Source organism: Sceloporus occidentalis, unplaced genomic scaffold (assembly GCF_023333645.1).
Source record: "Sceloporus occidentalis isolate IW3139 unplaced genomic scaffold, rSceOcc1.0.p SCAF_107, whole genome shotgun sequence".
NCBI lineage: Eukaryota > Metazoa > Chordata > Lepidosauria > Squamata > Phrynosomatidae > Sceloporus > Sceloporus occidentalis.
The window spans coordinates 1,302,498-1,325,414 of NW_028317087.1; the positions used below are offsets into that span (position 1 = coordinate 1,302,498).

At 42.1% G+C, this 22,917-nt stretch overlaps 1 protein-coding gene across 3 annotated transcripts in view; it reads left to right on the forward strand.

Annotated features, from left to right (window-relative positions):
• LOC149283246 (protein furry homolog-like) overlaps nucleotides 1-22,917 on the forward strand; it is an 82,971-nt gene that overhangs the window by 21,378 nt on the left and 38,676 nt on the right. For all 3 annotated transcript variants that reach the window (XM_089497761.1, XM_089497760.1, XM_089497759.1), the window contains exons 3-15: nucleotides 191-390; nucleotides 9,106-9,159; nucleotides 12,619-12,758; nucleotides 13,708-13,804; nucleotides 14,706-14,785; nucleotides 16,286-16,366; nucleotides 16,467-16,635; nucleotides 17,089-17,181; nucleotides 17,989-18,087; nucleotides 18,208-18,309; nucleotides 19,858-19,902; nucleotides 21,022-21,125; nucleotides 22,274-22,382. In XM_089497761.1, the coding sequence (XP_089353887.1) occupies nucleotides 191-390; nucleotides 9,106-9,159; nucleotides 12,619-12,758; nucleotides 13,708-13,804; nucleotides 14,706-14,785; nucleotides 16,286-16,366; nucleotides 16,467-16,635; nucleotides 17,089-17,181; nucleotides 17,989-18,087; nucleotides 18,208-18,309; nucleotides 19,858-19,902; nucleotides 21,022-21,125; nucleotides 22,274-22,382 (1,373 nt within the window). The remainder of the gene's footprint in view (nucleotides 1-190; nucleotides 391-9,105; nucleotides 9,160-12,618; nucleotides 12,759-13,707; nucleotides 13,805-14,705; nucleotides 14,786-16,285; nucleotides 16,367-16,466; nucleotides 16,636-17,088; nucleotides 17,182-17,988; nucleotides 18,088-18,207; nucleotides 18,310-19,857; nucleotides 19,903-21,021; nucleotides 21,126-22,273; nucleotides 22,383-22,917) is intronic.

The window sequence follows — 22,917 nt, forward strand, 5'->3', positions numbered from 1 at the left end:
AAGTGTTTCCTAGTATATCTCTTGGCATGTAAGCACACACATCTTTAATTTGCGGGCGTATTTCTCCAAGTAATGTAATCATACGATGAGGCGCCGGTTGGACCGCGCCAGTTTGTGTACACTGTGCATGTGTGTTGGTTTGATGTGCATTTCCGCTGAAACTCATTTTCTTGTTTTCGTTACCTTGTAGCCTCGGCACCGGGCAGCGGTGTAAACAAGCGTCGCGTCTCGCCCATCAACAACTCCACCTGGGAGAAGAAGAGCGTGATCATGTCAAACATTACCATCGACCCGGATGTCAAGCCTGGCGAGTATGTCATCAAGAGCCTCTTTGCAGAATTTGCTGTGCAAGCAGAAAAGAAGATTGAAGTTGTGATGGCCGAATCATTGGTGAGTTTATTGTTTTTACAACAATGCATCTTAGCCACGCTGTTTGTGTGTATATACGCGTGTGTGTGTGTGTGTGTATATATAATATAGAAAAAAACACCAATTTATTCAAATGACAGGTGAGTGTTTATTACAATTCATATAATCCTCAGAATAGTTTGTAAGACCAAGTCCCACAGAGGTGGAAAAACGACGGAACATTTTTGAATTGTTTAACTTGTCTGTGGGAAAAAATGTTTGATGTACATTGTTTATAAATTTGTTACCTAAATAGAACTTCCAGGAGATAAAATATGTTGTGACCCCTGGCGATCAGATTGTCCGTCCTTCGAGCTTGTCGTCATGAAGACGTAGCCGCTTTTGGTTTATTTCAGCCGCTTGCTGGTATAGAGAGTCGGAATACTCGTCTACACCGCGTAAAGTGATGGACGGCGTTAGAAATACTGGCGAACTTCGCAGTCCTTTTACCTTTGACACATTTTAATGGCTGATAATCAAGAGAGGTTATTTATCGATTGCAGCACTATTATAAAATGAATGTATGCTCCTCACCTTTAAACACAGGTCCAGAGACAGATATAGATAAATATAATATAGATAAATCTAGGTTTCTGTTTACATTAGCTTGTTAAAAACACCCTATAGTCGTATCTTGTTTTTGCAGTAAGGTTATTAGGAGTTAATCAGAATCATCAATATTGATATGTACCGTATTTGCTCGATTATAAAACGACCCCCTCAATATCTGAATATTAATTTAGGGGGGGAAAAGCCTGGATATAAAACGACCCTATAGGAAAAAAGTTTTACTAGTAAATATGAATTCATGTAAACTATTTTTTCATATTTAATAAAAGTCCAAGTAGTCTTTTTGATTGTATGTTGGAAAAGTACTAACTTTCTTCATTTTGCATTTATTTAAAGCCTGACCTTACGTGCCATGAGTAGACGCTATTAAAGTCCAGACTTTTAATGTGTACGCAGCAATCTAAATATCTTAAATACTTCCGCCTATGTTGCAGTTATTATTGGACGCCGTCTTGCTGAAATTGATTTGGCTGCATTTCACAATGTGGTAGTAGTGTAACTACAGGTGTAAATTCTCGCTTACAGATGCAGAATGGACAGGGAAGTGTATGTCTCATGGAAAACAACATAATTGCAAAAGGGTTTTCTAGCCATCAATTAGCCTTTAAACTTAAACTTGGATTAGCGAACACACCGTGCCATTAGAACACAGCAGTGATGGGAGTGATAAAGGGCCTGTGTACCCCTATGGAGATATTCCATTAACAATCAGCCGTCTCCAGCTACAATAATCACTTACAACATTAACATCTACGCTGTATGTCTGATTCAATGGACTTGGAATGAAAATGAGCTTTTCTTTCAAATACAAGGAGATTTTTAAATGACCCCAAACTTTTGAGCAGGTGTGTGTGTATATGTGTTTGTGTGTGTATAATTTATTAATAAAAATAAAAATGTAAAAGAAATCATGTTAGCGTGGCACTTTCTTCTAAGACAGTAGTCTCCCGAGAAGCACGATGATCTTTAATTAAAGGGTTAATGTAAAATACACTTTGGAAATACTTGCATTACGGATCTTAATTTCTCTTTGCAGCAGTTGGTGTAGAGAAGCCTCAGCAAGCTGACCTTTACCCGGCATGACGTTTAGATTAATAGGACGAGGCACCTGTTTTATGAGGCAGAGCAGAGACTTTATGAGCGATAAAACACTAAAGGGCCTTTTGCTTCATGTCCAGGTGTGTGTGTGTGTGTGTGTGTGTTTGTGCGCGAGAGGCAGGTGTCTTTCCTTCGTGTGTTCTGTATGGAAAGCGTTGTGATGCGGGTGGCTGTTGTGGTGGTTGTGGTGCTGCGCGGTGTCGCAGTGCCTATCTCTAGGCACGGTGTAATGACTCTGCACTTCTCTGCCCGCCGTCACACGGACGTACCATATCTGCTCTGCACACGCGCTGCATGCTTCTGTCAGCCCCGTACGGATCCAAAGAACATGAAACACGGGAACTGCTATTTATACTAGAAAATGCCTATTTTATTCCATATTCACAGTATGCCCCCCCCACACGCAGACACCACCATCCGTGAGATAATGATGGTGGTGACGTTACAGGAGATATTGTACAGAAGTGAAATGTTTTGTTTAAATGCAAGGAGGTCAGTCACAGGGACAATCCACTTGTGATCATACAGGATCATCAGAAGAAGCAGCCGGAGACCAAACTATATTGGGTGTTAGCTGGCAGAGAACACCGGCATCTGCCTGCATACCGCAACTGCCAGCCGACGCGTCTCTCTGAAAGCCTAGTGACCGCAAGCAATTAGCAGTGCTTACAGAAAGAGTGAAGGACATAGAAGACGGTCATGCGCATGGCTGGCTGAATTTCCAGCAGATGTATGGCTCAAGAGAACATGGCGCGTGATGGAGTTAGCCTGCGTTAGCAGGAGGCGCGCTCGTGATAACGTCTAGTTAAATGTGACTATATGCCAGGCACGTCCCGTAAGAGAGAATGCGCCGTGCATGTTGAGTAAAGATGAATTGCGGCTTATTTCTCTTTATTATGATCTCTGCTGCCGCCGCTGCTAGATAAATACAATCGTGTAGCGGGTGTTATATCCCATGCCTGCTGCAGGCAGAGGTTAATTGCTAAACCAGAGTGAGCGCTGCTGCCCCGTAACGGCTTCAGATGTCGTTCCCCCGCGGCCTTGCTCTGTGCTTTCAGATACTTGGAAAGAGCTTCTCTCCATTGGGAGTGTTTGCAGATATTGCCAAGGAAGCAGCGAGGAACGGTGTGTGTGCGGCCTGGAATAATTGCATACAGTAGCCACATTTAAACTTCTGGTGTGCACGTGTGTGAGTGCACGTGTGTGAGTGCACGTGCATTATTTAACCCCATGAATGTTGCTTGAGACCCCTGTCGCAGTCCTTTGATTCCCACTCTGCTGAATTCAGACACGTAACTGAATCTAGCATCAGAAATGCCGCTTTTCGTAGCGCTCGATACAGACTCGACTAGAAAGGATTACTTGTCATGTGAAATTCCCCGTTCATATTTTGGCAGAGAAAGCTTAATTGTAGCTTGCAGTCAAGACATACAAAATTGAAAGGTTACGTGTTTGTAGCCATGGCAACAGAAAAGATAAGTGGTTGAACCTTTTTTTGGGGGAAATAAAATTGCAGACATACCAGTAGTTCTTTGCATATAAAGGCAATCATTTATTACCATTATTATTGCTTTTATTTACGTGGCCTGTGAATTATAGCTGGGTAATACGGCTCAAGCCTGTCGTGGCCAGAGGGGGAGTACCATCTGGGGGGGGAGGCTTTTTTGGCGTTATGTTGCTGGCACTTCCAGCTCTGCTTGTGCACAGGTCGTGAGGCTGCTTGTCTGAAGGCATGAAGTGACGTGCAGCGCTTCTAGATGAGCCGTGATCAGCAAAGCAAACGCACATCTTCAAATCCCGTGTTTAAACGCTGTAGCGTGTGCTTTGGAAATGATGTGTGAGAGAACACGCGTGTACACTTGTATGTGCCACCACCAACACCGCGCTGTGACTGCACTGGCCGCCCGAGAGCCATTACTTTGTCGGATGTGACCATATAACTTGCCCCTTATGCTTTGTGCGTCTCTGCCTTTGTGAATAAGAGCTCAATATTTAACCCAGACGAGCATATTTCAGAATCTCTCGTGTGCTTGCCTTTGTATTTTATCTGCACAGAAACAGTAATTGAGATAAAACATTTATTTATCTCTTTGAACTGCCATAAAACCAATTTCATTTCCTTAATGGGAATGTCACGCAGTCACGGCTTTCATTTTCTTCTCTAAGAAATTTATTCCAGGCTTTTTAAGTTAGTCGTAATTGTAGAGGTGTCTGTCTACTAAACGCCTCAATGCCTTTTATCAGCGTCCACACAAGCAGTATTTTGATATGTAGCAGAGGCTTTCTCTGATATGTTGTACGGGTTACTTGCAGTCTGTAACGGAGCTCGTGTTCACAGGTCATACAGCTTGTAGAGGTTGCCTCTTGATGGGTAGATTTACTGCTCCTGATCACGTCTGTTCAGTTTATTACAGATGTGCATTTAAAATGGCGCAGAAATTACAGAAGTTATTCATATTGAGTGCTATTTAATAGTTCTGTATTTAATACACTCTGTGAAATAAACACATTGAATTATGTGTAAATCTTCACAATAAAATATAGAGGATACATTGAGTGTTAGGAGAAGACTAGCTGTAAATGATGGCGCTAGACTAGAAAGCTGTCTGTTACGGAATCATCGGCGTCCACGTGTGCTGCTGACGTTTGAGCCGTCTTTCTGATTCCAAGCGTTACTGACCTGTAACTGAAGCACGCAGCCTATTCGTTTTCGAGTTGTGCCGAAGGCTTCGTGGCTACCAAGCGGTGGTCCCTTAGAATGACATTTCTCCACCCTTCTGATCACAGCGGAGCCGCGTCACTTGGGCCACAATATGTATCCACTCCCCCATTGTCACATAACACTTACCAAATTAACCATGTGATTGGTGCTCTCTGAGGGGTATCTACTTGTTAGATAAAGTAATATATTTATAAGCGGCACAGTTTTTTGTATTGTCTGAAGTGAATCCTTGTTAATCAATGTAAATGTCCTTTAGGAACAAACGCTGGGTCTTCTGTTGCACCCTTTAAAATTCTAGCAAACATGTCAAAATTAAACACCAACTCACTGAGTGATTGTGATGGCACGGGCAGGATCAATGGGCATCTTCTATAATGCTGGCCCGTGCTGCCCAGGCCCATCTCAGGGTTTCATTGAATCAGTCAGGCTTTCCTATAGAAAACTATAGGATCAGCGTTTTGCAGGGAATACAGATATTTTTTCCCAGCAGTAACTTCTATCCCGGCATGTTGTCTCTGTAAGCTAAAGTGTTGCATTATATACTACTTGTTACGTCCTGTCTACCCATTGTACAGCGCTATGGAATTTGATGGCGCTATATAAAACAATAAATAACAGCAGCCATGCTGGCATCAGAAGGGAATGATTGCTGCGAATTATACAGAGAAACGCAACACATTGTATGGCAATCACTATGTAATTGAGGTCCATTAGCACATATTTAATATATAACATAAGCGCTATATATACGCACACACAAAGTCAGATCTTCTGCATCTTCTTGAAGTGGTTACATTGAAGATGTGGGGGTTACGGATATCTCCCTCCCGATACACAGAGATAATAATTGATTTATCTGCCGGCTATTGAGGTTGAAGGTTATGCTGTAAGCTTTCATTATTAGTTCATTATCCAGCTCCTTGTCGGTTTCTTTCTCAGCCTGATGCTGCTCGCTTGTTCTTGCTGTATAAACAACATGTAATGGATCCCCTGAGCGGTGTCGGAGTGTTCAGTATGCAGCACATTAGGCAAGCGATGCAGCCTTTTGCTTCCTCTGATACAAGCACATTATCTCGGCCCTTCCTTCAAAGGACCTCTTGGGGAAACGTTGGCCTTCCTGTCATTTATTTCTTAATGATTAAGGACATTTTTCCTCGTCTGTGCTTCATGTTGTTGCCAATTCCCGCAGCCCTACCCTCAAATCTCCAATGGTTACGTGTTATCTGCAGGATCCGAGTGTGATTACAGCGGATGAGGCATGGAAGGTGTCGCATCACGTAAAGCGTAGCATAATCGCCAACGAGCCGTCCGGGGTTAACTTCTCACTGCTCCGCGTACGTCTGCATTCCAGCGCACTGTCGAAACACGCCGCACATCCGTGTGTGGAATCAAAACATTAGCATCATGCCAGTGGCTCAAACGCCTTCTCAGGAAGATAAAAAACCCCACAAAATGAATAAAGGAACGATAGCCAAAACTTACCTGCAAGCCGATTTATGTGAACTTGTCTTTACTGTGAAGGGTGAGAGGAGTTGGAGTCCCCGGGGTCCCTGATACCGGTGCATATGTGCATGTTACTTTTAAACAAACAAGTCCTCCTTGAACATGAAATGGTTAAATGAATCAATAAGTAGTGTTTTGGTGCTCTAAGCTATGCAGAGAATTATGGGAGGTGTAGTTGAGACCTGGAGGGTCAGTCATGTGGTATTTTGGGTGACTCCCTGCTCAATCACCACACTGAGCCATTTCTTTAGTTGTGGTTTCCTTTCACTTGCATGAGTATTCATTATAAGGGGTCAGCACTGACGCTCCAGTGTGAAGGGCTTTGATGGCCCTGTGTAATGTATAATTCAATGGGTAACTATATATTATGGAGGGGCAGGAACACTCTTCCTGCAGCAGGCGCTTCAGAACGAAGCGAGAGAGTCCTGCAAGCTCCCTTTAGTAAATGGGTCCCAAAAAAGCGAGAACTATTTTGCCATTGAGTTAAGATTCCTAATGCCCAGGTGCGGATTACCCAACCGTGCGAGAGGCAAGACACCAGAGAGACAGGCTGGAATTTGGGCCTCCTGGGAGTCCTGTAATAAACAGAACACTTTGTGCTGCTCATACCCCTTCCACCCCGCCATGTTATTTATTGTTCCAAGAAAGTTACTAACCTTATAAATATATTGTGTTAAGACTGTGGAATACAGAGGCCTCAAAGTGAAATGGAGGGATGAAGTAACCATTGCCTCTGTTAAGGAATCCTGTGATGGGTATTATTCTTGATGATTACTTGTATCCTAATAGCTGATGGCTAGTAACTTAAACATATTGTACCTCCAGGCTGTATATATTATTTCGTATGATACAAAACTGAAAACCAAACGTGTCCATGTAACGTTCACCAGTGTAATGAAATGGCGTGGTTAGCGTATGTTTAGCGACGCAGAGGACCGGTACACGGCAAGGCAGCTCATGTTGGACAACAAGGAAGCCCCGGCGATTTGAAGCTGGCGGTGGTTGCGTAGGTGTGCGTAGGTGTATGCAAGAGCCTGCACGCTACATTTTTGTGAATGCCACCATTTGTCTGGTGTGCCAGATGGCCAGTCCGGGCCGGTTGACCAGTCAAAAAAACAAACCAAGGACAAATCTCGAAGGACATTTAAGACACTTTGATTTTACTAAAGGGGTGATTTACTGTCCCTGACAGCCCCGCTTACATGAAGCTCTGTGCTCCACAAATGTTTGTAGTAGCCAGTCAGTGACAGGAGAGTGCCCCCCATTGAAATCAGTGGGAGCACTGTCCGCGCATACGTCCTGGGGTCCGAACAGGCCCCCGCCTTCAGCGTTCCCCCAGATCCAAGCCTGGAGCAAAGCGTGGAAGTGTTTTTAGAAGAAAGCTATGGTTTTCATGCCGTAATGGTCGGTGTATCTTTATTCATTGGTACAATGTCAGGGATTTAGGCATAATGGAGACATATCGCATGTGTGCCAAGCAGCCTGGGGCAGGGGGATTTGAAATTTCGCTGGGAAGTACGTGATCTTTACTGTCAAAGTGATGAATTTAATGGAGTAGACATTTATGAAGCAGAGGTGCGTCTTTTACTTCTAATTCAGGATAGCTTATTAAAATTGAACTTTCTGTTTGACATTTGCTCCGTTTATTTTAAATGAGCGCTTTTCTGTCATCATTGAGATATCAGTGTGTCAGATAAAGATATGCTGGCCTTCACTGCCTTTCACCACCTCCATATTATCACCCTGCCGAGGCCGTCACCGGCTACATGTGTTATACGATGTCATTTATAAACAATGTATTCATTCCTTGTCCAGGGAAATTAATTTGTTCTTTAGGATCCCTCAAAATAAAACGTAACATTCTCTACCCAGGAGCAAATTGCTCTGAAGCTTGTACATTTTTATGTTGTGGTATAGCAAAGTGATTATTACTCAAACCGGTGAAAATATAAAATTAATATATAATCTCACTTATTTAAACACGTTATGCCAACTCAGTCTTTTGTGCAATAGAGTTGTCCCTTCAAAGTACATATAAGAAGTCTGTGAACTGAATGGTCTCAACTCATTGTTTAGTGAACAAGCCCCTGTAACTAGTTGACCTTTACCAACATTAGCCTTCAGTTATTCTTGCAGCACGTGAGAAGCGTCTCTCTCTGTGAATGCTCCTCGCAAAGTACTGGATCTACCTTACCATACATTAACCATCTGTAGGTCGTACATACATTCATTGGTTGCAGCCTTGTCCTCACTGATTTTGGACTATTGGGTGTTGTGACTGATCCTTGGAATGCTATAGAAATGTTATTTAAATTAGATAATTCAGTAAAGGTGCAATTCACATAGGTCTGCCTCAATATGTTATGAATACCAAGTGGTGGGCCATTTTGTAGGGCCTGTTTGATGCATCCTGTAGAGCTTTCACAAATAGCAATGTTGGCTTAGTATATACGGTATTGTTCCCATTAACTCTGAAGGAGTGGCTCTTGAGGTCTCCAAAAATGTATGTTCCACCTTGTTAAACATTATGCTGACCCACTGAAAGCCGCGACAAGGTTCTGAGAACTCCCAAGTCCCTGCTGTAAGAGCGTAGTTGGGGTAATTATAGGCGGTAGAAGAGCAGAGTCTTCCTACACCGCTCGGTTTAATCGGTTTTGTCCTTTATGTTGGCGGATTTGTGTAAAAACATTTTAATGAGCTACCTGCGAGAATCCAGCTGTGCGAGTGAAGCTAATGTGACCCTCTGAAAGCATACTCATGGATCGCTGAAGGTTTGCAACTTGATTTTGTTTGTTTTCTTGCAGGAGAAACCGTTGTCAAGATCTCTTCAAAGAGGTGAAGATCTTCAGTTTGACCAGGTATGGTAATCTGATTTTACATTCAACTAGGGCTGCAACTAACGATTATTTTAATAATCGATTAGTTGGCTGATTATTTTTTCGATTAATCAGATAAAAAAAAACAATATGCACATTTTTTGTTTATTTAAAATAATTTAATGAACTGGATGTTAAAAAACAACTTAAAATTTACATTAACATTCTTATTTTGTTATGATGTAATAAAAAAACAATATTTTCAAAGTACAAAAACCCAAACACAATATTTATGAAACAAAATAACCCCAAACATTCTGAAAAGAGGTGGACTATTACTGTTCAAGAAACTTTGCACCCGGCACTTTGCACCCAGCCCTGGCACTTTGCACCCAGCACTTTGCCCCACCCCTGGCACTTTGCACCCGGCACTTTGCCCCAGCCCTGGCACTTTGCACCCAGAACTTTGCACCCAGCACTTTGCACCCAGCCCTGGCACTTTGCACCCAGAACTTTGCACCCAGCCCTGGCACTTTGCACCCGGCACTTTGCACCCAGCCCTGGCACTTTGCACCCAGCACTTTGCACCCAGCCCTGGCACTTTGCACCCAGAACTTTGCACCCAGCCTGGCACTTTGCACCCGGCACTTTGCACCCGGCACTTTGCACCCGGCACTTTGCACCCGGCACTTTGCACCCAGCCCTGGCACTTTGCACCCAGCACTTTGCACCTAGCCCTGGCACTTTGCACCCAGAACTTTGCACCCAGCCCTGGCACTTTGCACCCAGAACTTTGCACCCAGCCCTGGCACTTTGCACCCAGCCCTGGCACTTTGCACCCAGCACTTTGCACCCAGCCCTGGCACTTTGCACCCAGCCCTGGCACTTTGCACCCAGCCCTGGCACTTTGCACCCAGCCCTGGCACTTTGCACCCAGAACTTTGCACCCAGCCCTGGCACTTTGCACCCAGCCCTGGCACTTTGCACCCAGCCCTGGCACTTTGCACCCAGCCCTGGCACTTTGCACCCAGCCCTGGCACTTTGCACCCAGCCCTGGCACTTTGCACTGTGCCCCTGCACCCAGTCTCCAACTCTGCCCTGCACCCAGCCCTGCCCCCACATTCTGCCCTGCCCCCACACTCACACCCTGCACCCACTCTGCTCTGCACCCACACTCACACTCTGCACCCACTCTGCTCTGCACCCACACTCACACTCTGCCCTGCACCCAGTCTCCAACTCTGCCCTGCACCCAGTCTCCTGCCCTGCCCCCACACTCACACCCTGCCCTGCATCCCCACCCCCACCCTGCCCTGCACTCAGTCTCCTACCCTGGCCTGCCCCCCCCACCCCCACTCTGCCCTGCATCCCCTGAAACCCCACCCCCACCCCCGCGAACCGCTCTGTGCGAACGGAGCCACTCGCACAGAGCGAACCGCAACTAAAAGAAGGCGCGTGTAGCGGAAGCGGGGAACGCTCGCGGAGGTAAGTAAAAGGAGCCGAGTGCTCCAACAACGAATCGATCACTCGATTAATCGATAACGGAAATCGTCGACAACGATTTCCGTTATCGATTATTATCGATTTTATCGATTCGTTGTTTCAGCCCTACATTCAACCATTGTGTGCTTTCTGCTTCGTGACATTGTGTGGGATATTAAAGCAATACATAGTTTTCTCACCGATTTAACTACGCATTATGTGGCACCAGCGCGATCCATCTTACCTGGGTTGCCCTTTATAATGCATACATAAGGCCGGTGAGATGAAATATTTCTGCTCACTATAACGTACAAAAAATACATTCCATTTCCTTATTAAAGAAATCCATTTTCACCATCCATACAGACATGTTGTGCACGTGTTGTCACAAGCATCCAACTAGTTATCTGAAACTCGTTAACAATGAGCTGCTTTTGTGTCAGGCATGGCACGGTAAATGTGTAAAAACAAAAATGTATGTTTTGATGATTTTTAGTACAGTATTAACACTAAGCATTTTACGTTGGGTAACATTAAAGCACCAATCAACCTTCTCTAGGGGTTTAAAGAGATTAACCATAACTAGCAGTCTTATAACATGTCAAAAGTGAGGCATTCGGTATTACTGTTGAAAGCCTGGAATTCATCAGTCAGTAATGAGTTTAATTTGCATTTAGGAAAAGGAGAGAATTAAATAGCATTTGAACAAAAAAAAACCAAATAAGAGTATCCTGTTTTCTGTTACTTCTCCAGTCATTGTTTTTCTTGCCGTGCACTGACCTGATCTCGTTCGCCCGGCACTTGTAAAATCTCCTGTGACTCTCACAATTTGGTCCCATTAAGAACCCAAATCATCAGCAGAAACACTTATTTGAATTTGAACGTGGAAAAGTACCGTATTTGCTCGATTATAAGACAAGGTTTTTTCCAGAGCAAAAAATCGGGGTCGTCTTAAAATCAGACCTCAAATAGGTCTGACTATGAGACTAAGATCCAGATCGCTGCTGGGGACCTGGATCCTCCCGTGTTATGCCCCCCCACCACCACCACTTACCGGTGCTTCTGAGTCCCCGGTGCTTAGTCCGGGCAGCGTGTAGAGCTCTATGCGATTCGCGTAGAGCGGAAGTTGTGTACGCGAATACACGCTGCCCGGACTAAGCACCGGGGACTCAGAAGCACCAGTAAGTTTGGAAGAGGGAGGGGGAGGGAGTGTTAAACGGAGGCATAAGGCATTTCTGGAGGCACTTAATGCCTCCTGAAATGCCCTATACCTCCCCATATGCCACTCTGCCCCATAATATGCCTTTTAACCCCCTAAATGCCAGAGTGGCATATAGGGGTATAAGGCATTTCTGGAGGCAGAGTGGCACATGGGGGGTCAAAAGGCATATCATGGGGCACAGTGGCATATAGAGGGTTAAAAGGCATATCATGGGGCACAGTGGCATATAGAGGGTTTAAAGGCATATCATGGGGCACAGTGGCATTTAGAGGGTTAAAAGGCATATCATGGGGCACAGTGGCATATATGGGGTATAAGGCATTTCTGGGGCAGAGTGGCAAGCCTGGGGGCAGATGTGCATAACTGGGAGGGGCAGGTTGAAAAAACAAAAATTAAATATTTTTCTCAATCGTAGCTTTTATTAAACAATTGTTCATAGTTTACATGAATTAACATTTACTGGTAAAACTTTTTTCCTATAGGGTCGTCTTATATTCAGGCTTTCTTTTTTTTCATAAATTAATATTCAGATTTTGGGGGGTCGTCTTATAATCAGGGTCGTCTTATAATCGAGCAAATACGTTATTTACTTTCCTCGTATCTTCAGTGTAGTGATGGAAGTTACAAGGGCACCTTCACTGGGTATCTTGTGCCGTCACTAAGCTTTGGAACCAGTAAAGCGAATGCAGATGTCTGCAGTTGTCCTTGTCCAGACAAATGCTCAAGGACCCACCGGAAAGGAAACCCTGCTTGTCTGCGTCTTTGTTCTGAGTAAATGTGTTGGTTTGTCTTTACAGCTAATAAGCTCTATGAGCTCCGTAGCAGAGCACTGTCTCCCCTCCTTACTTCGCACCTTGTTTGACTGGTATAAACGCCAAAATGGAACAGAAGACGAATCCTATGAATACAGGCCTCGATCTAGCACAAAATCAAAAGCGTAAGGATAAGGTTTTGGTCAGAAATGACTGATTTCATGGTTGCTGGTATTTCTCTGTAGATAACAGTTAAAGCAGCAGACATCAGAATACTTGCATTCAGGTTTGTTTGCTAAATAATGGCATCGTCCACAGATAAGTCTCTTACCGTTTATCCTATATCCAGCGTACCGTGCAGGCATCCAATTTCTCCATTATGTTAAAGGCTGCAGGAGGAATGGTTTTCATGATTGGACATTGCTTAATAAATGTAGACCGTTATTGGGCCGGAGACCATGTTGTCCCTCATTCGTTTTTTTGGTAAACAGTTAACTTTACTTATTAGGCAGATGGTCTTTAACCGAAAGATTCTGTCCATAAGCCGTACTTTAGATATGAGGCCGTGTTATACCGGCGGCCGTTAAGAACACTGTATTCAACATATAAGTGTTCGTGTTAATATCTGTAACCTGTCACAAGTATTCTGGCTGTTTGACCCAAGTTTTTAACCATTGATCGTTACTAGATTACGTTAAGGACTGTGATGTACCTGCATAGCAGTTGCGCCGGTTTACATTCTCATCTACAACCAGTGATTAAATGTCCTGGGACTTCTGTGACTTGATATCACTGGAATTTGTTCCACTTGGAGCCATGTCTCCCGACTACTGTCCTGTTGTAGTTACGGATACATACTTAGCAATGTTTGGATTACGGGCAGCCGACACATACGGTGTACGAGGGAGATACAGATTAGATTAAATGGCGTCTATACAATTATTTTAAACATTTTCTGATTACCTATGGTGTATATTCAAAATGCACCCAAAATTTTATTTTTTGTTTCCGAAATATGTCCTTCAATTATTCAGGCACAGGGTGCATGGGGGGGGGGGATCAAGATTCATAACAGCTAAATATTGTAAAATGTAGAACATTCTTTGATACTAGATTTTCTTTCTGTCATTTTAGGGATGAGCAACAACGAGAAAGAGATTACTTACTTGAAAGAAGAGACCTGGCTGTAGACTTTATTTTTTGTTTAGTTTTAGTAGAGGTTCTCAAACAGGTAAAACTCTTTATATTGTAGTTCTATACGAACCCAGTGTGCTACCCCTTGCAGTAGATTAATAGCTTCCGGCTTTAATCTTAACATGGACCACAAGTCTATCCACCGAAGCAGTGGCGGACCACTCATGCTTTCCACTGCGCGGTATTTTCAACTTGTAGACTGAGAATAAGTGGGCGTTCTAGAACAACTGGAATGCTGGACGTTGCAACTTTTTGTCTGTAAGAACAGCCATCATGTTCACACCGCCAAAGCTCCCAGTAAACCATGCCTGGCACAGACAGACCTTGTATTGTGTGCAAAACTTCCAGAATGTACAGCTGCCTTCTGGGTTGAACACAGATGAACATGAAGAGTTATCTGTAGAACGTTAACAAGCATGAGATGTGCATGCTTTCTTTGGATGATTTAGTGTCTGCAGGATTCCGATATTCGGTATATTAAATTGCGTCTGGAAGATTCGTTAGTTGTATCCTGCGAACACTAATAATAAGCAGCCAGGACACACTCGATGGTGTGACATATAATTAATATGCCAGAGAGCTATTTCCATGGCTAATGGAATTGATATTAGCAAACGGGTATAAAGACTTCAGTGAGTACTTCTCCGCATCTGGCTTTTCTCTGACACTTGCCAGCTGCGGTTTCTGGGTTCCCTTTTGCAGTAAATATATCAATTATCTGGCACCTCTACATTGGGCATGTTTATAGAATTTACCCGTAATGCTTGCAGGTTCCAGTTCAGTAGCGCCTGGGAGATGGTGCCAGTATTACAAATATTTACCCTGAACGCAATCACGTATTTAAAGAGAGATTACTCTGTCCATAAAATAGAGCCGGGGGAAAGTGTGCATATATTGCCTCCAGCTGAATGCAGGTACCAATTTTGCTTACTTTGCAGATTCCTGTTCATCCAGTTCCAGATCCCATTGTACAAGAAGTTCTCAACTTGGCTTTTAAGCACTTTAAACACAAAGAAGGGTAAGTGCGGCAAGTTCTGTTTATTTTCATCTGGTCTTCATGCATGATGCCTGCTGCTTCTTGGCTGTGTATTACAATGATTTTCTTTTTGGGTTATGCAAAGTGTACAAAGAATCGGTTCTAAATGCAGCAAGATGTTCTAAATTAGCTGATCTCATATATATATATATATATATATATATATATATATATATATATATATATATAATTAGTATATGGTGTTTAGAAGTTAATAAAAATATGTATCTGTATTAGAAAATCTTCCTATGCCTAAAAATGTAAAATCATGGGTGGGAGAAGATGATTGTTATGCTAAATTTGTCACATTCTGCCACATATTCACTGATGAGAAAAAGTTCCTTACATATAATCTAATTTCACCAATAAAAAGCAAAAAAGCTTTCATGATACAATTCTTCATATGTTCCCACCTATATTTAAGATGGGATTTCCACGACCAGTTGGGAGGCTGAAGCATTCTCTGAAACGTGTGGTCAAACCCTTAGCGTTTCTAGCCATCAGCCCATTATTTGCCTGTATATTCAGAATAAAATGACAATTTACTTAATGCCCCTTTCCTGAGTCATACGGTGAATCTGCGATGTCATGAGAGGGATCTAAGGCTCACATTAACATGCTCAGACACTGCAGTTATTACGTGCGTAACTTTGTTTAGAAAAATACTTTGTTCATGTTCAGAAAAGCTTATTGAGCTATGTGGCGCCAGGCCTCCAGCGTTTGTACGTGATCCCACATCTGCGCAGAAAAGGTTTTCTTTTACATGACATGAAACGACATCGCCCCACGCCTCGCTGCTTCGTGGGCCTGCTTCATCAGGTGTCCATTATTTTACTATAGCTTCATCCATGAAAACTGGAATGGGGAACAAGAACCATTACCTACGGAAGATCCAGATTCCTTATTAAAACATGTCCGTAAAAAAGAAAAAAGAGAAAAAGAAATATAAAAGATTTAAACCTGGATTTAGTGGAATTTCTTAGATGCTAACAAACCCTGCCCTTCTCAGATTTTCCACCAGATATATAAAAAGAAATTGAAGATGGTTAAAGGGACTCAAAGCGTTTAGAGGAGTAAAAGGTCTGGTGTGCTAGTGTTGGCAATGGGATCTGTTATTAAAATATCTTGAAAGCAGCTGAAACCATATGAGAAATATTAACTCTAGCAGATTGTTTATGAAGCTGCATTGGCCCTCAAAGGAAAAATTTTCTTTTTAACAAAAATAATTAAAAAAGCAGTTCTTTCCTTTCACCTCGGGTACCACGCTTAATTAATCGCTGATTAACTCGAGGAGAATAACCTGGACTGTCCACCGGCTGAAACGAAGAGGCTTTGTGTCTCGCCCGGTGTAACCCAAATCGTACTCGTGTCCTGTTCACTGTCCTGATGGTGCTATATAACTGAATAAATAGCAGTAATAACTTTATATAAGCATGTTTCCCTAAATTGCACGGTGATGCCCCTCTATCCATTTACTTCCAGGTATTCAGGAACCAACACCGGGAACGTGCACATAATTGCAGATTTATATGCCGAAGTCATAGGTGTCCTTGCCCAGTCCAAGTAAGACCTGCGTTTTATTCTTTGGTTTGATGTTTTTGTATTTTAAATGAATGTTTACTTGGTGTCCTGATTAACTTTTTGATTTTTTTTTTTGCTCTAGATTTCAGGCAGTGAGGAAAAAGTTTGTGACGGAATTAAAAGAATTACGCCAGAAGGAGCAAAGCCCTCACGTGGTGCAAAGCATCATCAGCTTGATCATGGGAATGAAATTCTTCCGCGTCAAAATGTATCCTGTTGAGGATTTTGAAGCTTCCTTTCAGTTTATGCAGGTAATTTAATTCATTTCTCATTGTGGAACCATCTAGCAAGGAGGGACGGGGAACTGGGAGATGGTCTTCACTCAGATTATTGCCGCTGCTTTTAATTATTGGACGTGCAAGGTTGTAGCTATCAATACTGGACTGTATGTGGCCAAACTGGCCCCTGGAAAGTCTGTGGGGTGTAGAATGTAGGTCTACAGCGTTCTGGATAAGAGCGTCAGACATCAGTAAGTGATCTTCTGTTTGAGCGATGGGAAAAACTGTATTAGACGGCACCATGAGGCCTGTATAAATTATATCATGTCCAGTAGGCTGTCGTAAAAATAAGAAGCTCTGGGCCAGGCTGTGGTTACTTGCGTACTCTAGCTGTCACTTGTCGAAGCACTGCAGAATCTCTGTGTTATTAATTGGGGATAATACTTTGCCATGCTTATCATTAATAACACGGCGCTCCATTTCCAGGAATGTGCGCAGTACTTCCTAGAAGTAAAAGACAAAGATATAAAACATGCACTTGCCGGTCTGTTTGTCGAAATTCTCATCCCTGTGGCTGCTGTAAGTATACGTTCCTTCATAATTCTTCATAATACTGCTATATACCGTACATGCCGACACCTCGAAGAATACATTTTCTTGGTCCGACCCATTTACATTCGATGTGCGGGAATGATTCCTGTCCATTGCGTGTTCAGATCATGTAGGTAAAGATTAGGCCGTACGTTCTGAGCTTTGTTATGCAAAGAAGTGGAATAGTTGATGTGGCCTTCAGCTGCAGCGACGGGAAAAGTAAATGTCATGACACGACACACATACATTCGTTTATCACGGAGTTCCTTCGATGCGCATGGTAATAGTGTAATAGTGTAAGGTCCTGGAAAACCTATACTCCGGAGCAAACGTTTATTCTAAAACAATGAGATAAATATACACTATTGTTCAAAAGTTTGGGGTCGTATAGAAATGTCCTTGTTTTTTGAAAGAAAAGCAAGTTTTGTTATAACTGGACCCGGGTACAGAGGCCCTTCATCACGGTAACGGTCGTAAACATAAATGTGTGTATATAATTAAATATATGCTGCTTTTATTTAGACTGACCTTTTCGTGTTATTCTATGGGGGTCGGCCCAGGCACCCTCGCTAGACTTTTATTGTGTGTGGCTGCTCCTGGGACACCGTTTCCCTTGCTGGGCACGCTTATCACACCTCCCCAAACCTTCACAGATAGAAACACAAACATATGCATACGTTTCTTTATTAAAAAGTGATGACTTAGACGGGGAGTAATGTTTCAAATGTTCATTGTGTTGGGGCCAGATAAATAAATAAATAAGGTGTAATAATAACGTGGCATTTTCTGTTTCAGGCTGTAAAGAATGAAGTGAATGTGCCGTGTTTAAAAAACTTTGTGGAGATGCTCTACCAGACCACGTTTGAGCTGAGCTCAAGGAAGAAGCATTCCTTGGTAATGTAATGGGGTACAGGAGATCCCCCCCACACACGCGCGCTATAGATGCTGTATGTATAGTCTATTGTGTGTGTGTGTATAATATATAACGTGTATATATTCTTTCTGTCTTTTCAGGCTTTATATCCACTGATCACCTGTCTATTATGTGTTAGCCAAAAACCCTTTTTCCTAAACAACTGGCACATTTTCTTACAAAACTGTTTGTCGCATTTGAAAGTAAGTCACCTTTTTGCATCTTATTACCCTGTGGCATTTTGTTTCTTGGATCACCGAGCTGATACCTGTGCGCTGAATAAAATGCATTTACTCTTCCTCTTGAAGAAAAGATTTTTCCTTTAGGCAAATCACATGCCTCTTACTTTCTGCATCTGCTGTAATTTAATTTTGTTCTAAGGACTTCTTCGGGGACTTCGGGATTTCTCCTTGGATCTTGTCTTTGTGAATGATAAATCTTCTGCTCATCATTTGCAATCGATTGCATGGGTTAATTTTTTTATATACTTTACATTATTTCATGTTCATTTTTACTTTCTCATAATACAATTGTTTGTTTTCCGTGGTAAATAATTCTGCTTGTACTTGAGTGTGCGAGGGTAGAATGTTAACACTAACCCAGCGCTCTTCTGAGTAACTAGGAGTATGACTGCTCTGCCGCTTCTTACTAATCCTTTAACATGTGCTTCATGTGTTAATAGCTGGTTTTTTAACTATTTTATAGGAACAGTGTTTTGCTACATATAATAATAATAATAATAATAAAAAGCTATGCCCAGTTAGCAATCTATAGGAACCCTCCAGCCATATTTCCATGGTAAATGCATATTGGAGGTAATTTTGCATGGGCTGCAGTGCTTTTTAGTGCATTCAGTTGGATCAGGCATGCTTTAGCTTTCGGGTGAGAATAATGAGACTTCATTTAGCCCCCCATTACTCCCTCAACTGAAAGCAGGAACATTCATCTGGACTTGTGCACATGCGCGATACAACGCCCTTTCCAGCCAACAGCGCTGAGCTGCCCTTTAAACCTATTGGGGTAGCAGCAGCCAATCACGTGAGCTGTTTGAGTGATGTTTTGCTAGAGTACACACTGCTGGCTCACTTGAGTGGGAGTTCTACTCAGCCTGTCCAAAATGGACTCTGACGTGCATTAAAAAAATACAGATTCTCTGACTACACGATAACTCTAACAACTGAACATGACAGAAGAAATCTTGTGCCCCCCCTCCCCACACCCACACTGTAACTGAATTGGAAATCATGCCTTATGAAACCCTTATAAAGTTACTAATAGGTTAAAGACTTTGTTGCCATATCAGAAGAAAAAAAAAGAATTCCCGTTTTTGTGTTTCATTCTTTTGAAACTGTTGAGGAAAGAATCCATCGACTACTATAACTTCTTATTTAACACATCTAAACTCCCTGCTTTTATTGAAGTGGAAAATCATCTACCAAGACTTTTTTTTTTTTTTTTTAACCAATAAGCCACCCCGACAAGCTGTACGGTGTCCTTGAGGTGAGCCCTGGCTTCAGACAGTGTGCGCCTCCGGGGATCTTGCGTCAGTAAGGACCTGGCACGCTTACCTTGTGGTTTTTGAGCTGCCTTCCCACCGATTACATGAAACTAGTAATTCCCACTCACTCATCCTCTTGATTGTTTTGCGTCTGTTTTTTTGTGTTTTTTTTTGTTTGTTTTCCCATCTAACCTGCATGTGCTTCCCATTCTCATGTGTGTTATGTTTTGCTGTCTCACGTTGCTTTATTTAGATGCCATCTAACAACAGTATCAGAAAACAAATAGAAACCCTTCAGGTGAGTTAATTGGGCACCATAGAAAAGACGAGGCTTATATGGTTTCAAACTACATCTCACAAGATCGTTTTTTTATTTATTCACAATTTGCTCTGGGATTACAAAATGTGAATATTTAGTAAGACGAATTTTAATCTTAAATTGTATATTTTTCACATAATTTTTACAGTGTTAAAGACATAAGAATGCTGTCCTATGGGCATGTGCTTTCTGTATGCAGTCCTGTTTATGTATACCCTTGTTGTAGTCATAATGTGTTGCTTTTACTAATTTGTATTGTCCTGTAACAGAGCTTTCATATATGTAATATTTTAGCTGTTCAGCTGCATAATGTGCCTTATTTCCACTGTCTGGTTTCAGATCTTTTGACTTTAGGCATTATATGATGTAAAATGTGTTGTGTATTTTAAGTGTGATGATGTCACGTTATCCAAATCCACAGAGGTTAGCAGTTTGTGGTTTGAAAATTCAAAGACCGACGGGAGCCAAATCATTGTTCATAAATCATTTCTAATAATAATGAACATCGCAAAGATGTAAAATAATTTGCATTCATTTAATGGCCTTTGTGTCAGTGGGTAGAAGATATTAAGGCCTTTGACAGAGGACATTTGTCTAAGCAATAAATGATCAAATTATGGAGAATGCAATCGAGAATTTATATTTATTTTGTAATTCTTGTTGATGATCCGCTGTGTTTGGTTTTTATGGTTTGCGTTACTTTGATGAATAAAAATATATATTTCAGCATTAGTACAATATATAAATAGTAGTGTGTGTGTACTTCGTATATCTGCGTTGACTCTTTTTATTGGGCCAACTTAGATAGAGATATGAAGTTGCAAACATTTTTGGGACCGATCGGTATAAACCCATCTGAAGATGAGGTTCCGAAAGCATAAGTAGCTTAAAATCTTTCAGTTTGGCCCAATAAAAGGTATCAACTTCAACTATTAGGATTATTAAATGTATATTTCGCTTTTAAACTTGTATGGGGAAAGAAAACAAGAATAGAAAAAATATGTACTAAATTTCACATTTTTCTCTTTACATTTCTTCTACATTATTAAACAAAAATACGAATATTAGAATACTTTTCTTTTTTTCTTTTCTTCCTAGAACAAGGATCCAAAAATGTCCCGAGTTGCACTGGAATCGCTGTATAGATTATTGTGGGTTTATGTTGTTCGATATAAATGTGAAAGCAACACTGTAACACAAAGGTATGTCGGATGGTGGCCGCTTGGTTCTGTGTATTGGGGTTCTGGGGACGTTAGAACTCCATGAGACGGACCGGTTCAGTGCGAGGACTTCATCGCTAAACGAGTGCTAGATGTCAATGTCTGTAAATATAAACACGCGTGTGCGGCAGATCCTGCATAATGCCTAGCTGTTGGGTCCCGAGGCGATCGCTGCTCTCTTCCATATCCCTCCTGAGCCTGTCATCGAGTACATTAAAGGATGACGGCACCTGGTGTGTCCGAGTACAGCGGAAAATAAGTATTCTATGAGTGTTTAAGACGTTGAGGGAAACTGACCACAAATCATCCTGTACAATGCTTTCTACCCTTATTGTGCACCTTTACTGTAATTGTGGCAGATAAATGGCAGCAAGACCCCTTTAGCATGAATACTTCTGTATAAAATAGTGCTTCGCTCCTGAGTAGGTTCAGCATCTCCCGTCTGATCTGTTTTGCGGGATTACATTGCCCTCCGTTGTATGAGCTGCTGTGAATGGAACGTACGACCAGCAGTAATCCAGTAAAGCAGTCCGTCTGAATCGTTTGACCTCGAAGTCGGGACTTCTGCTTTGTGGATGAGTGCAGTGTATACTGTCTGCCTGGTCCCTGTGGGAAAGTGTACGAGTGATCCTGACCACGGCATTCATTATTTATGTTACGCGCCATTAGCAGTCGCTTTTGTAAGGCCGGCGGAAAGAGGGGGAATTAAAGCGCAGCCTGGTTTGGGAAATAGATCTCTGACATTGAAGGCCAGGCCTGATTGCTTGTAAAAGGTTTCTGCCAAGGTTATAACGTTCGCTATGAATATTGACCTGACTGGAGTAGGTGAATAATACATGTGGTATAAGATATACATTGTACCATACTAAAGTGATCTTGGGGGATATGGTCAGACTCCTGATCAAGTGCTTTTCAGGCACAGCATCTGCCTAATTTGAGCTGCTTGTTCCTCACGGCACTTCTACAGTCTCCATTAGACCCATGTTTAGCGAACTCTCCTCCAGTTCGGCTGGACAGTGTACTCTGTACTTAATAATTCTCATGAGGACCTAAAACACAAAAGCACTGCTGTATTGTACAATTATTTTTTTATTTTTTTAATTAATGTTATAAATGTTCTTTTCTTTTAGCCGCCTTCTGAGCATCGTATCCGCACTTTTTCCCAAAGCCTCTCGCAGTGTAGTGCCCAGAGATACTCCTCTGAATATATTCGTGAAGATCATTCAGTTCATTGCACAGGTATGCGGATTTTCTTTTGTCTTTTGCAAACAGGTTTTATATTCAGTTACTGCTTTACGAGAGCCTCCCACCAGAAACACTAGTAATTATAGTAAGGGAATTAAAGCTGCTGTCCCACCTACTCTATTGACTTTAAGACATTTGTAACGGAATGCAGAATTAGTACAGCATTCCTAGTACTGTCCAAACCCTTCTTGGAAAGAGTTCTTAAATCATGTGAAATTCTCTATTATCTTTTGCCAGGATCACTTATTTCTAATTTTCATAAAATACAAAGGCAGCGACTGAGTGTTGCAATGGATATAGAGAAATCTTAAAAGTTGTTACACGCACACACACACACACACACGCACACGGATATACATACATACATGCACACAGAAATGTCTTGGAAGAAATAACATGACAGGTCTTCTAAGGGTTACTTATGCTTATTCAAATTTTAGCATTAGTGCTAATTTCAATCCAAGATCTTTCTGTGGCACCCAACACGCATAGAGAGCGAGTGTTTGTACTTCTGTCTTCATCCGTTCCT